This window comes from Uranotaenia lowii, chromosome 3, assembly GCF_029784155.1.
Source record: "Uranotaenia lowii strain MFRU-FL chromosome 3, ASM2978415v1, whole genome shotgun sequence".
In the NCBI taxonomy this organism is placed as follows: Eukaryota; Metazoa; Arthropoda; class Insecta; order Diptera; family Culicidae; genus Uranotaenia; species Uranotaenia lowii.
Window position 1 is genome coordinate 171,891,371 of NC_073693.1, and position 14,979 is coordinate 171,906,349.

Genomic DNA, 14,979 nt, shown 5'->3' on the forward strand with positions numbered 1-14,979 from the left:
AGAATCATTTTTTTTCGCAAAAAATCTATTCAGAATAATTGTCACTCTCAGACCCAACCGCCAACATTTTTTTTAGATCGGAAAACACATGGACTAATGCTTTATGATACCAATAAAATGATAATTTATCGAAAAAAGGTCCTTTTACATTTTTCTCACGTTTTTATTATATTAGCTGTAGCTTTCTTTTGATAGAGAATGCAGGTGAATCTTTTTATTGGCATCACAAATCGTTCAGTCATGTTCCTTAGCCCCTGTGGTTATGCAATTTTTTTTAATTGTCAACAACAATAGTTTTAACGGTCATTATTTGACGAAACGGCATGCGTTTCACATTGAGTGTCCTGGTCGGACATTTAGTCGCCTCGTTAAAACAGTGATGAATGTCACCCTTAAAAAGGTTAGCTAATTTTTGAAGCTTACTAACTTTTTTATCTTAACTTTAATTGAAATGCAACCTTCTAATGAAATATTTGTCATAATTTAGGCTTCAAGAAAACCCGTTTTTGAAAGAAATCGGTCAAGGAGACAAAAGTTATTGACGAAAAACTGGTTTTTCATGTTCCTCTCGAACAAAATGTCTCAAAATCCCATACAAACTTCAGGCTGATACATATTCTTTTGTTGCCTAAAGTATAGCATTTTAGCAAAAGTCGACATTCAGAGCTTGTTTAAAAGGAATTTCGACCATCTACCGAAATAAAATAAACTTATAAAATTGATTTCGGGTCCTTCAAACCGAAGGGTCCGAGCCGTTTCAAATAAACGAATTAATAATCAACTTCCGAAATTTATTATCATGTTGATGCGACGATCCTATTTCAATCTTGGAATCGAAAAACGAGGAGAACAGATTTTTTGTCATTGTGATACACACTGGCTTTGATAAATTTAAGGGTTTAAAAAAATCTTAGAGCAAGTTCACTGGTGTTGGGAAAAAGTGGTGAAAATTTTGTCACTTTTAGCACATTTTGAAAATTTTGCCATGCAAAAACATTTTCAAGATCTTTGGCCTTCAAATTTTTTTAACAACACTTGTTTTAGTTTCGCATGCTGTGATGCAAAAATAGCTGTGAATCGCAGAAGAAAGAATGAAGAGTCCTTGTCCGAGTTTGTAATAAACAGTGTATTAAAAAATTCCTGCAATTATTCTAGGTATAACTTTTGTTGTTGTTGTTGTTTACAATATGTTTGACTTACGTTTACTAATTTTTCCTCTTCTAAATAAATTATTCCTTCTTCAATTAAATTCAACGCACTAACTTCGGGTGTTTCTGGAGTGTTTGTACAATAACATTGGGTAAGTATTTTTGTTTATATTAAGGTTTCAGGTAACCTCACTTTCAATGGCGGATAGGTAAGTATGTTAACCTTTTACGAACCGACGCAAGATGCTTTTTGGGCCCTACGGGATGCTCAACTTGCAACTGCTCTACGCGTTGGATGCCTGTTATGATTTTACATTTAAGAAATTGTTTGCATTTTACTATGGCATTTAACGTGCTAACAACTTACACAGCTCAAGAATTCTCAATGAGACGTTGTGGTGATATCACTACGGCGATGAATGTGTTTCAGTTTCCTAATGAATATTTTAAATAAACTGTTTGAAAAATTCTCTTTTTTTATCTTTTCAGATGCGGTTACCTGATAACTTCTACTTAGTTTTAAGTTTGATAAATTTTAGACCTCACAATGTGCCATGTTTTACAATAAACTCCTAGATAGCTTCTTCTAATTATTCATTTTTCTTTTTCTGAAATGTTCTCTCCAAACTATTTCCTCATACAAGTGAAAGGTCTCTTTTTGTCAGCTGGCTTTTACATGATGATTCTTTATCAATTTCCCATTCCTACTCTACAAACTTTTGAAAATAATTTTGATGGAGGCGCGCCGTCACAATAGCTATATTTCTATCACATACGGCTGAAATAGAAACAGTGCTGTAAAAATATAACGCCCAAAGATCTACACAAATACCACACGACGTATTACAGGACCATCTGATTCGCTCTCGATTCCTCTCGGATGTGGATCACAGGTTGAACTTGTTATGACGTCATTGATCAGTGGCTCGCAACCACCAATTGAATTCCTCAACATTCGCAACAAAAACTATTGGTATAAATATTTTCCAAATGTTTTAAATAAAATTAAATATTTTTATAATTCAGTTACCAGTCTCTGGTAAAATGCATCAAAATGCAAATCAAAGATTCACCTTCTAAATCTCGTTTTCATATGTTGAAACATGATTGTTTTGCATCACGCGTTTGATAACTTTACAATTTCATCCATCCAAACATTATTTTTAATGATTTCAGCTAGTAGTAGCTTTTCCAACGTTTTCATTTGATTTTCCTTTAAAAACAAAAATGTGTTACAACATACCCTTTTTCTAAGTAGGGTAGGGCCACCATATCCCGCAATACCAAAAAGAGTACATTGAGATCATTTATCCAAAAATCCAGGAGAAACGTTAAACGGTAGAATCCCGCTTATCCGAACTCCATTTTTCTGAGCTCCCGCCATATCCCCATCATCAGGTTGACACAAGATCCATACATTTATCGAGCTTTGCGCCCGGACGGTATGCAAAGACAGCAGTGTACAGCAGTTACCTGAGGTAGTCGAGGGAGGGACCACCTCGGATAAGTGAAGCCTCAGATTAAACGAAATACATTGATAAATCCTATCCTTTTGCTCTAGTATCGCATATAAACCAGAAGCATAGCTCGGTTTTCAATGTAATCGACGTTTCCGCTAGTTTTGACTTTAAACTAGCAAAAAATGTCGATTTAATAGAAATATATCGCGATGATAAGACACATTTTAGATGGATTTTTTCATACAAATTGTGGCTCAGATAACGCGGAAGCTCGGATAAGCGGGTTTCTACTGTAGGGGAGAGTGGGGATACTTGATCCCCTTTTCTTATTTTCACCATATCTTTTTGGAAAAATTTGGCAACTCGCCATCTTTGACATTTTCTGACAGCTTGTAACTTCAAGTTTCTATGCTCCAAAAATTAGAACGATACTTGAACCCGTTGATCAACTAGAAGCATTTTCGTGGGAGTAAAAAAATTGCGATTTTTCTGAAGTTAGGGGAGACTTGATCCCCTATTGAAGGAGACTTGATATTTTATTCAGGAAGCCCTAATTCTTGTATAAAAATAAAACAAAACCCCAAGATAGAAAGTTAATTGACTATTTTGGTCATGTTTGTTCCCATTTCACAATTTATAGCAGACAAAAGAAGACAATTCTATAACTTTGTCTCAACGCTAATAACATTGCATACTTAAAGGCGCTATTTTTTATAGTAAGAGAAAATTAATTATTTTTGCTCTTTTCTTCAGACAATTGTTTGATAAATATTAGTTTTTGGATAAATATTAGGAATTTCGTAATCAGCAATCATAAAGATCAATTCAGAAGAAGAATATGCCGTTTGGAAGGGGGATCAATTGTACCCAACTCTAGGGGATCAATTGTATCCATAATCAACATTTTAGAAAAAAAAATTCTGAAAAAAGTTGGGAGTTTTCCATTGCTTTGAAAATATGGCATTATGAAGTTTATTTTACGCTCGAACGATTGATACATTGGAACAAATATTTTTTTCATAATTTTCCCATGTAAGGAACATTTTAAAGTGATGAAAAAAGATCTTCAAGTTACATTTTGTGAAATTTTTCAAACAATGTTCAATTACTCAAACAATAATTTTGTTAAAATTTTTTAAACTACAAGCATTGTTATTTTGCTCATTTTGGCACATTTTTCTAGAACATTTGATCTTTGTAAGACATTCCAGTTTCGAGATATAGCTAAGGAATCAAGTATCCCCAGGGATCAAGTATCCTCATTCTCCCCTACATATTTCGTGTTATCTGAGGTGGCACCTAGATATTTCAATTCAATCAAATACTGCCAAATTCTTGGATATATTTGACTAACATGACAATTGTAATTTTTTTAAATATTAATTTGTTAATACCTTCGAGTATGTGAACAGTTATCAATATGCACAAAATTGATCACTGTTTGCATACTCAAAGGCGCTTATCGCGGTCACTGTTTATAACGAAGTAAAATGCATGTTTATTAGATCAAATGTCTTTTAACAAAAAAAGAGTACATTTGGTAAAAAATACGCCCATTTATTGATCGAAAAAGAGTACATGTACTCTTAAAAGAGTAGGGGAGAGTGGGGATACTTGATCCCCTTTTCTTATTTTCACCATATATTTTTGAAAAATTTAGCAACTCGCCGTCTTTGACATTTTCTGACAGCTTGTAACTTCAAGTTTCTATGCTCCAAAAATTAGAACGATTCTTGAACCCGTTGATGAACTAGAAGCATTCTCGTGGGAGTAAAAAAATTGCGATTTTTCTGAACTTAGGGGAGACTTGATCCCCTATTGAAGGAGACTTGATCTTTTATTCAGGAAGCCCTAATCCTTTTGAAAAAATCAAACAAAACCTCAAGATAGAATGTTAATTGACTACTTTTGTCATGTTTGTTCTCATTTCACAATTTATAGCAGACAAAAGAAGACAATTCTATAACTTTGTCTCAACGCTAATAACATTGCATACTTAAAGCCGCTATTTTTTATAGTAAGAGAAAATTAATTATTTTTGCTCTTTTCTTCAGACAATTGTTTGATAAATATTAGTTTTTGGATAAATATTAGTTATTTCGTAATCAGCAATCATAACGATCAATTCAGAAGAAGAATATTCCGTTTGGAAGAAAAAAAATTCTGAAAAAAGTTGGGAGTTTTCCATTGCTTTGAAAATATGGCATTATGAAGTTTATTTTACGCTCGAACGATTGATACATTGGAACAAATATTTTTTTCATAATTTTCCCATGTAAGGAACATTTTAAAGTGATGAAAAAAGATCTTCAAGTTACATTTTGTGAAATTTTTCAAACAAAGTTCAATTACTCAAACAATAATTTTGTTAAAAAATTTTAAACTACAAGCATTGTTATTTTGCTTTAGAACATTTGATCTTTGTAAAACATTCCAGTTTCGAGATACAGCTAAGGAATCAAGTATCCCCAGGGATCAAGTATCCTCATTCTCCCCTACATGTACTCTTAAAAGAGTACATGTACTCTTAAAAAAGTACGCATGGTATCCCTAAAGAAGGGTGAAAATCGCATGTTTTTTGAAAATTTAAAAACAACTGGTGAAACAAATAATCTTATTATGTTACAAAATTTTATCAAAAGTACTGAAAATAGTAGTGCAATTTTGGAAAAATGTTTAAAAAAAATTATGTGACAACAAAATCACTTGCTTCAACGGTAGGGGAGAATGAGTATACTCGATCCCTGGGGATACTTGATTCCTAAGCTATATCTCGAAACTGGAATGTTTTATAAAGATCAAATGTTCTAGAACAATGTGCCAAATGGAGTGAAACAACTATGCTATGAGCTTAATGAATTTAATAAATTTACTTTTTGAGTCACTTTGCTTGAAAAATGTTATAAAATGTTATTTGAACGTCTTTCTTCATCCATTAAAAATGTTTTTCACATGAAAAAAGGAAATCAAAAATATTAATTTAAATATGTCAATCGTTAGAGTATAATATGATCTTTATAATGCCATATTTTCAAAGCAACTGTAAATTCTCAATTATTGTCCTGGAAAAAAGTTCTAAAATGTTCATTGCTAGTTCAATTGATCCCTAGAGTTCAAAAAAGTATATTTTTCTTTTGAATTAATCGTGATCGTTGCAAAATACGGAATTACGTTCTAAAAAATACGGAAAAAAAAGTTCTAAAATGTTCATTGTTAGTTCAATTGATCCCTAGAGTTCAAAAAAGTATATTTTTCTTTTGAATAAATCGTGATCATTGCAAAATACGGAATAACTAACTTTAATATTAAAACAAGTATTTTTCCGATAATAGCTTCGTAAAAAAAAGAACTCAAAAATTAATTTAATCTAAAATTGCCATGCCATGTCTATAGGTTGAAATACAATTTTAGAATACTCTTTCCTGAACTTATAAATTGTGAAATAACAATTTATATGGATCAAAACAGTCAAGTGACCTTTCATGTTTCTATTTTGTTTAATTTTTTCAAGGGTTGGGCCCCCCTGAATAAAATAAAAGTATATATTTTTATGTCTTACCATAATGCTTCTAATTCATAAACGGGATCAAGTATCTTTCCGATTTTTGGAGCATAGAAACTTGAAATAACACACAAGCAGAAAATGCAAAAAACGACGGGTTGCTAAATTTTTGCATAAAGATATGATAGAAACAAGAAAAAGAGATCAAGTATCCCCATTCTCTCCTAAAGTTTTTTGTAAATATAACTAAAGTTGATTGCTATCATAAAACTAAACTGATATTCGGTGCACAGATCTTAATCATTTCATCACAGGTCTTTAATCATTTCGTATCTACGTTACATTCTTAGTTGTCTAGCGTATCTATGTATTATTATGATGTTCTCATACCCAGCACTGAAGTATAAAAAAAAAGTCATAATTTTCCATCTCGTTGCGTAGGTGAGTAACATACATATTCATACCACCATGTGTTTTGTTGATGAACTGTTTCAAACTGCAGACCCCACAATGCGAAGCTTCGTTACATTCCAAAGCGCACAGTGTAAAGTGTATTAGTGAACCACATTAGACGATTATGAATGACTGCGAATATATCATTTCTACCGTAATGTACAACGGCGCCTTGATTTAGGTCAGTGACGGATAGTCCGTAATAGTTGAACTAGCTAGGTCCGGTGAGGAAAGGACAACGCCGACTTAACATCCAGGATTAACACATTCCCCTGTCTAAAACCCGTGCCAGAAGGTACATAATTTATGTGGCAACAAAATTACTTGCCTCACCTGTCTTCTTGGCAGAAGCTGAGCTAGAACCAGCTGACTTACAACAAGTTGTGTCCTTCTGCCAGTCAGGTGAGGAACGCTATTCGCCGTGTTCCCTCCTCGAGCTTAATGCCAGAGCTAACAGACGTGTCGGTTGTCATGAACTTTTGAAAAAGGACCAAATTCCACACCGCAGGACAACAGACAGAAAGAGAAATAACCTGAAATAAACGTGCACAATGCAATGAATGAAACACACGTTACACTTTGCACAAACACTTTTCTCCATTTGGACCGGTTTTCCCCACTTGACGCTTTGTAAATTGCATAAACTATTTCCTTTTTTTTGTATACAAGCCAAGTTGTCACACTCCAGCTCTGAGCAGAACAGCCACCAGTTTTCCTACCTTTCCCGGCAGCCAAAGCAAAACATATGGAGTGTTCTCTTCTGCGATGACTTTATTCAAGTTAAATTTTGTTTGTTTGTTGAAGGCTTGCGTGAATATGGCACCGAATTGTTTTTTTCTCTTACTCAGCTTATAAAATGCTTGTATTTTTGTACCTGTCTGGCGTAAATATCTGCACAATAGTTCTACTGTTGAAATAAAACGAATTCGTCGAGAGATGTACTTAGAATTGTTTGTAGGGGAGATGGGGGCATAATGGCCACCTTAAGGAAAACGGTTATTTAACCATAGAAAATAGCTATAATATGGAGGTTACATTATTGTTTCGTGTTCAGACACTTGAAAAGTCTATTCCCTAACGGGCTGAAACGTGAAAAACTAGATGAAAACGTTAAAAAATGCATTTTAAAATTTTTTGCCAAAAGCTGAAAACCAACCACTGTGGAGGCATAATGAGAACCCCCCCTGAGGCAGTATGAGCACCATTAATCAGAGCAAGATGTGCGTTTTTGCCGGGGAATCTAGCAGCGAATTCAATTCGATGAAGTCAGGTGAGTCGTACATTCATCAAACAAAGCAATAACAAAATAATCTAGGTATGTTTGTAGAATACAAACAATTCACGCACGCTCATACATTAAGTGCTTTGTTCGGAGGATGATGCTACTAGCCGTATAATGTAACAATAAAAAAATCGATCATGAAGTGTAAATGGAAAAAAATCACCTCGAACAGAAATCTAACCCTAGTCCTTTGATTACTTCTCCGACACCTTACCAATAGGCTAAATCGTCGGATGAATACTAGTCAAGGTGTGGCGCTATAAATCAATTTTAATTCGCTGCTAGATTCTACGGCAGAAAATGCTCATTATGCCTCGATAATATGGTGCTCTATATGCTCCTAGTCAACAAATTTAAGTAAAAACGTGTTTTAAAATTGATAAAAGTGAAAAATCAAAAATTTTATGATGGTAAAAATTGAGAAACAATGTGTACATCATGTTGCAGTGCGTACATTATAGATCAAGGTTATTTTAAGATCATAAGAGCTTATTTCGTGGTGCTCAAAAATTATAATATTTTCGTAACTAGAGAACCAAGCTAGTTTTTTTTAAATATCTCTGTAAAGATGATAAGGAGATTCCTTTTTTTGTGAAAAATTAATACTATAGGAAGTACGAAACAAATCCTCATGAAAATTTATTTAAGAAAATACGCACTTTCGTAGAAAAGCGTAGTTCTCATTATGCCTCGGGTGCTCGTTATGCCCTCATCTCCCCTATACTGTATGTTTAATTTTTTTTCCTTAGTATATATTGCTAAGTAATAAAATCATGATGAAAAACATGGTAATATTTCTTTCACTTATTTTAATGAGTATGAATTACTTAAGAGCTGACTCTTTAGGTCTAACACAGATAACCTTCGGTTGGTTTGATATCTGTTTAATTTTTTTCGGTGATATTCTCATGTGATATTGAAATCACGGGCTTGGCTGTTACTAACATAAAAAAGCCAAATTTAATGATGTACTTACTCAAGATCGCCATCCTACCCAATGTCGAATACCGTCAGCTTTCGAAACACGCAGCTATCCTTCAGTCGCGAAGAAAACTTTTCGTTCTCCGTTCCTCGTAAAGAAGCATCGAAGCATTAGGGATTGCGGGGACGAAAAAAAAACAGCAAGATACCTAGTACAAAAAATAACGATCTTATTGACAATATCTTGTGTCGGGATATAAAACAACAAACACATTACTTCGCCAAGCCAAGCTCCCGGTGTAAAGTGCTAGCCACCGAAATGAGAGAAGGGATTTGCAAAGTGCTCAGATTTGAAATTTATTTTATCATGTTTTACATAAAATGCATTAAAAAAATTACACCCGCGCTTCGGGGACTTTCTTGTCTTTCGATTTATTTTTTTTTTCTCCTCATCCAGCAGAAGAAACAGTTTCCTTGGCGTAAAAAAAACATAGGGGAAACTGCGAGAGAAGCCATGCAATGAGCTAGCATGCTAGTGGAGTGAGTCTTACAACTGGCAAAACAATATCACGAGTCAAGGTTGGCGATACCGGCCGGACAATCGATGAACATTGCAAATTTCTTTTTTTTAAGAGATTTGTCATGATTTATAACATGAATGACTAGTACCGTAAAACGGGGTAACTTTGATCACCGGGGTAAATTTGACCTACAATAAACTTTTCCACATTATCATCAAGAACTCAGTCTATAGTTTGAATTTTTGAAAACTGTTTTCTACTTTTGAAAGCCTATTAATAGAGTATCAAATAGGCAAAATTTGGGATGTTTTTGAATTTTTTCTTTTAGTAAAAAATCTAATTTCAAAATCCTAAAATATCTATTTTTCCAAGGCTTGCAAACAAACAACTCTCCTGATGATACCAAGAAGCATTTAGAAGCAAACGGGTTATTTAATGTGAAAGAACAACTTTTTTTCTTTGTACCGTCAACTGGAGCAACATGCAACATTTTTCAACATAAATGGCTTCCAAAATCTTAAGCCTTCAGATCATCATTCCTCTTGTACATCAAAAGTTTTAAGGTTGATGAGACACCAAATTGACGTAGTCAGAAAAATTATTGGTTTTACCAGTTATTTTTAAATTTTCAAAAACATGCGATTTTTACCCAACTTAGAAAAAGGTAATAAGTTGCAACAAACTCTGTTATAAATGAAAAATCAAATGAAAACGTTTGAAAATTTATAGTATTTGATACATTTGTGATGTCATAACGCATAAAGTACCATTTGCAGTATTTTTTTTTTTTGTTTTGTTCAAATTCAATTTTACATTTTTCTATCAAAAAAAATTTTTAAGAAAAAGTGAGAGAGTAGATAAATTTTAATAATTTAACAGTAACAATAAATAGTAAAAGGAATAAAATTTTAATAATTTTGTTACCAAACCTCAACTAAGGTAATTTCGAACTAGAAAAAAACTGTTTTCTTGGGAGATATGCTAGATTTTTTTCCAAATGTCTTATCTTTAATTTCAGTCGACGGTTTGTATCTTGCAGCCTCTTAAATTTTTTACGGGTTTCCGCTAGCTTTCTTGACAATTTGGATACATTGTAATCAATGTTTTCTTTATTGTAAGGACTAAAATTTATTGAAAATGTTAAGTATAATGAATCTTGGAAGCATTCATATAATCAGTCTTGCCTCATTTGGGATGATGTTTTTCGTTTTGCTAAGAATCTGGAGGAATCATCGTGAAGTGACTCCATATTTTCGAGGTTTACAGAAAAATCACTGTTGATTTTTTTTTATTAACACGAAATTTTGTAGTAGCGTTTTCTCCTAAATTTAACGGAACAGCAGTTTTGATCAGTGTGATCTTTCCATTAACCTTTACAAAACTATTTTTTCGGAAAATGTTTCGAAAATATACGAATTTGATTGAAGTTTAAAGATTCTTCTAGATGTGTAAATTGTTCTGCTTCCTTATCCTGAAAGGGTCGGCAGGAAACCGGTGCTTCGAAAAATTTTGGCTGAAGTGAAAATCGCTTTTACAAGAATTCACAACACACTTCATCCTGTCGGTAGAATATCGCGCACGTAAAAAACAAGCAAATTGAAAAAAAAAGTTAACAAAATAAAATGTTTAATTAATACAGTAAGTTTAGTTTAATCTGCACTGCTGGTACCGGAACGCTTTCGATAAATAAATCGAATCAGATTTTTTTTTGTTTGTTTTTTCCGTTTTTTTTTGTTTGTGAAAATGTCATTAATTGACAGCTAGCAAGGTGTGTATATATTCAGGAGGTGTTACCGAATATCGAATTCCCGATTCAGCCATTTTGGCTATGTAGGCTATGCAACTATGCGGAACTCATGAAGTACAGAAAAGCTGTACAAAAAATAAACAAACTCATTGAGAGCCCCGCTCACTCCTCGCCTACTTACTGTGAAAGTCGGAGAACCTAGTGTATCTAAGAACCTTGACAGCTAGAGCTTTTACGATACTCGCTCAACTCAATTGTCATCACCCTGGTTCGAACCAGGATACCTAGATTACTTAGGTATTATATTCCGTTGCTTGCTTATGTATTAGTGAGCTGTCAACAATATAGTTATGAAAATTAATCAGATTTGTATAGAAATTACAAGAAATTGCAAGTTTCACAACAATTCACTAGTGATAATTCCTAAAAAACAGTTTTGTGATGTACTTTAATTTGTATTCGGTAAGTGCTATTTGACAAAATATTGAAAATTTGTTAAATAAGGTGATTATTTTCGATATTTCAGATTGAAAACCCGTCGTTCTATAACAACAATGGAGAGAGGAGTTTGAACTATTTTTTAAGCAGATATAATCCGAGGAAGTTTCACTATTCGTGATTATTTATAGAGCTTGTGATGAGTGTTATTTATTTCCGAGGAAAACTAGAAAAAGGAGAAATTTAAAATTGGATGTATAATGACTGTGATGATTGTTTTGTGTAAAATTCATAATTGGTCGTTATCATCGAACAAAACAAATCCGCTCCATCGACTCCTGCTACTACTCTCGTATCAGGTGGTGCAGCAAGCTGGGTTCCGGCAACCAGGAGAAAATACGCCAGGTGCCGTCGTCGGTGGAAGCGATGGTGGATTCGATGAGACGATTTACGTTGACCGTTTGCAACACGAAGGAGCCATCATTCCAGGAAAGCTTTCGGTATCTCTTGGAGTATGTTATGTAGCTCGGGGAGGCGCAGATTATACAAAATTCGAATATGAAGTTCTGTGCAATGGTTCTTATACGTTTGTACCTGTGTCTGGTGGTAAAATTCCACCCAATGCTCCACCGGTGGGAGAATCTGAAGATGGTGAACCATTGTTTAATGGTGTCACTATTTAAAAATTGTTATACACCTTGTGTTGAGCGTTAGATAGTTCCGAAGAAAACTGAAAAAAGGAGATAGTTAATTAAAATTGGATAAATGATGGCTGTAGAATTATATACAAGAAAATGTAAAATTCATAATAAGTCGTAATAAAAATATAATAATATATTCAAGTTCAAAAATCACAAATACGCTTTGGTTGATTTGAGATAATGTTTTTATTACGTACATACATCAAGTTTATGAATGACAAGTGAAAAAAACTATTTTAATGAACTATTTTTTTTAAAGTTTTTTGTCCGCCTTATTTTCCGGTTTATTCAATCTATGAGCGTACTGCTTAGATAATTTTTGTTCTTTAATTATTCTGTTCAGCGTGGTTATTCTAATATATGTTCGCAAACGGGTGAAATACTCTATTAGTGGAAACGGAATGTATGCATATTTTACATGAAGTAACCGACTGACGGTTGCAACAACTTTCGGTTCCTTTGAAATATGATCTTTATGGTACAGTTTAAATCCCTTTTCTAACAAACAAGCTTCCGTTGACCATTGTAAACTTGGTTTGCATAAACCACCGAGTGATAATTGTGCTACATAGCTTAAAGGCTTAGCTTAATCATGCTCGAGGACTGTAGGATGATCGATCGATGATTGTTTTCCTTTGTACGTAAACTCGCCAACATAAGGATATTCTTGCATGAATTTTCTGGCTACGGCTCCAGCAACATACTCGAAGCCATCATCTTCAGTAACAAACTCGTGTAAATTTTCTTGATCTTCTGAAGAATTTTCAATGTCGATGACTTCCTGTTGCATACTCGATGTGTCCTGTACAGTTGTATCTCGGCCATCTTTTTTCATCGTTCTCAGTACTTCTATTAATGCAAATTCTTCTCCTTCGTTTTGGTCATATGTACATTGTCCACTAGTAACATGTGTTAGGCTTTTCCCAAGAATAATAATTTTCAATCTTCGAAGCGCTTGTAGGGGTGAAGGATGATCATCCCCTCGTCCCCTAGTACGAATCATGCCAAACAAACCCTCAAGCGCATCTTGATTGAGTTTGGCGGTCATTATGTACTTAATATCGAACCTTCGCTGCATATCTTCGAATAAATTCCTCAGCGAATTGATTGGCATGATGATTGCCTTTTGGAACAACTGAAATCATCAAGAAATGAATTTAAATTATGAAAAACCAATTGAGCATGAAATTACCTGAATAGATGTTTTGTTTGTTGGAGTTATGTTTCGAATAAGCTCTAGCATATTATCCAACGCTTCGTTCTGGCCTCCCAAGCATAGACCATACGGCTTTTTAAGTTTCTGTGCTTCGTTTGGAAACCGTGAGTTAAAAATATCAAACCAGTTATTCACAATCATTAGTATATTTGCCAATTCATGTGCTTCCGGTGTTCCAACTCGACGTTGTAAGGCTACTGAACATTTTCTAGAACAGAGGTTTACTGCTAACTTGACGTTTTGCCGTTCTCCTCTTTTGCAGTCAAGGTGTATTTTTTTAAGGAAGAATGTATCAGAAACCTCAACGTTTCCTTCTGCAACTAGCTCGCGTAGTGGCAAATGTGTGACCAAAGTGCCATTTTTGGTCTTAAAGCCTGTATCTTAGAGCCAATTGCGAAAAAGTTTTAAAAGATGAGGAGCATCAGCAAACAAAAAAACTTGATGATTTGTTGAAGGATGAATAATATAGTAGTCGTTATTGGAGGCAAACGCAGCAGACCAAATTGCAGTATTTGCACCTCCACAATTGGACACAGCTGCCATAACATCATATCCAGCTTCATAAGACTTTACTAAAGCTTAAGTCAAAAGCTGCGTGGTCATAGAAATGTCGAATCCAACATATATTGGGACTTTATAGTCCCCAAAAAGACCACGCATCAAAATGACCTTGAAAATAGGACCATGTTAATTAATGAGCTTATTACTACAATAATCGAATTTCAATACAATTCATATTACCTGCATTTTCGAGTTTGCTCCGAGAACATCATCATGTTGGCGATCATATTCAAATACTTCATTACACGCCATTTCATCATATAGAAGGGCACATACTTTATTCCTTTCAGATAAATTTTGAGATTTCGCTTACATCATCAGCAACACTTCATTTAGAAACCCTTGGCGCATGTCCATTTTTGCTACATACGACCTTAAACAACTTAGTGTTGGTAAGGGGAAGTGTAGCTTTTGGATAGCAAAATCGTATCCTGGAGCACTGAAGTATCGTAAGGTGAAACCTTGGGACAACTCCTCACTTGTCCACACGACTCGGGATTTTAAACCAAGCATTAAGTCGACTTGGTTTTTAGTAAACTTCTGAATAAGCATTGCTGAAGCTTTTTCAACAACCTGTGTTGAATGAACTTTCCGAATGTCTGTAATGGTTTTCCGAAGAGTATCCATTTTTGATTCCAATTCGTGAATATATTTTTGATGTTCCTTGTTTTTATCTCCAAGCTTTTCAGTTGTCTTCTTAATTCTTGGATGATAGATGTTTTTTCATCAACATTACGCTGCAGTAGTCCAACTTTCTCTGCATGTTTCACGTCTGTTTTCAAAATTTTGGAATTAAGATGTTCGATTATGTAGAGCAACTCTTTCTCCCTTTCCTTCCACATCGCGGTTTCTTCGGATTGGACACTGGTGTATAATGTTATTGGTGAAGGAATATCCGTTGATAACCCTGAATCGTTAAACTCTGTTTCAGTAGCTGAATTATTGAGCACTGCATCGACAACTGTGTCACCGGGATCATGGGTCCTAGTCGGGTGTTCTTTTCGAAGGAATTGTCTAGGATGTCTTATT

General features: G+C 34.2%; 1 protein-coding gene across 1 annotated transcript; it reads left to right on the top strand.

Annotated features, from left to right (window-relative positions):
• The first annotated feature begins 11,732 nt into the window (after nt 1–11,732).
• On the top strand, nt 11,733–12,155 carry LOC129752844 (uncharacterized). The gene has a single exon (XM_055748626.1). The coding sequence runs from the start codon at nt 11,733–11,735 to the stop codon at nt 12,153–12,155; it is 423 nt and encodes a 140-aa protein (XP_055604601.1).
• Nucleotides 12,156–14,979: the final 2,824 nt, after the last annotated feature.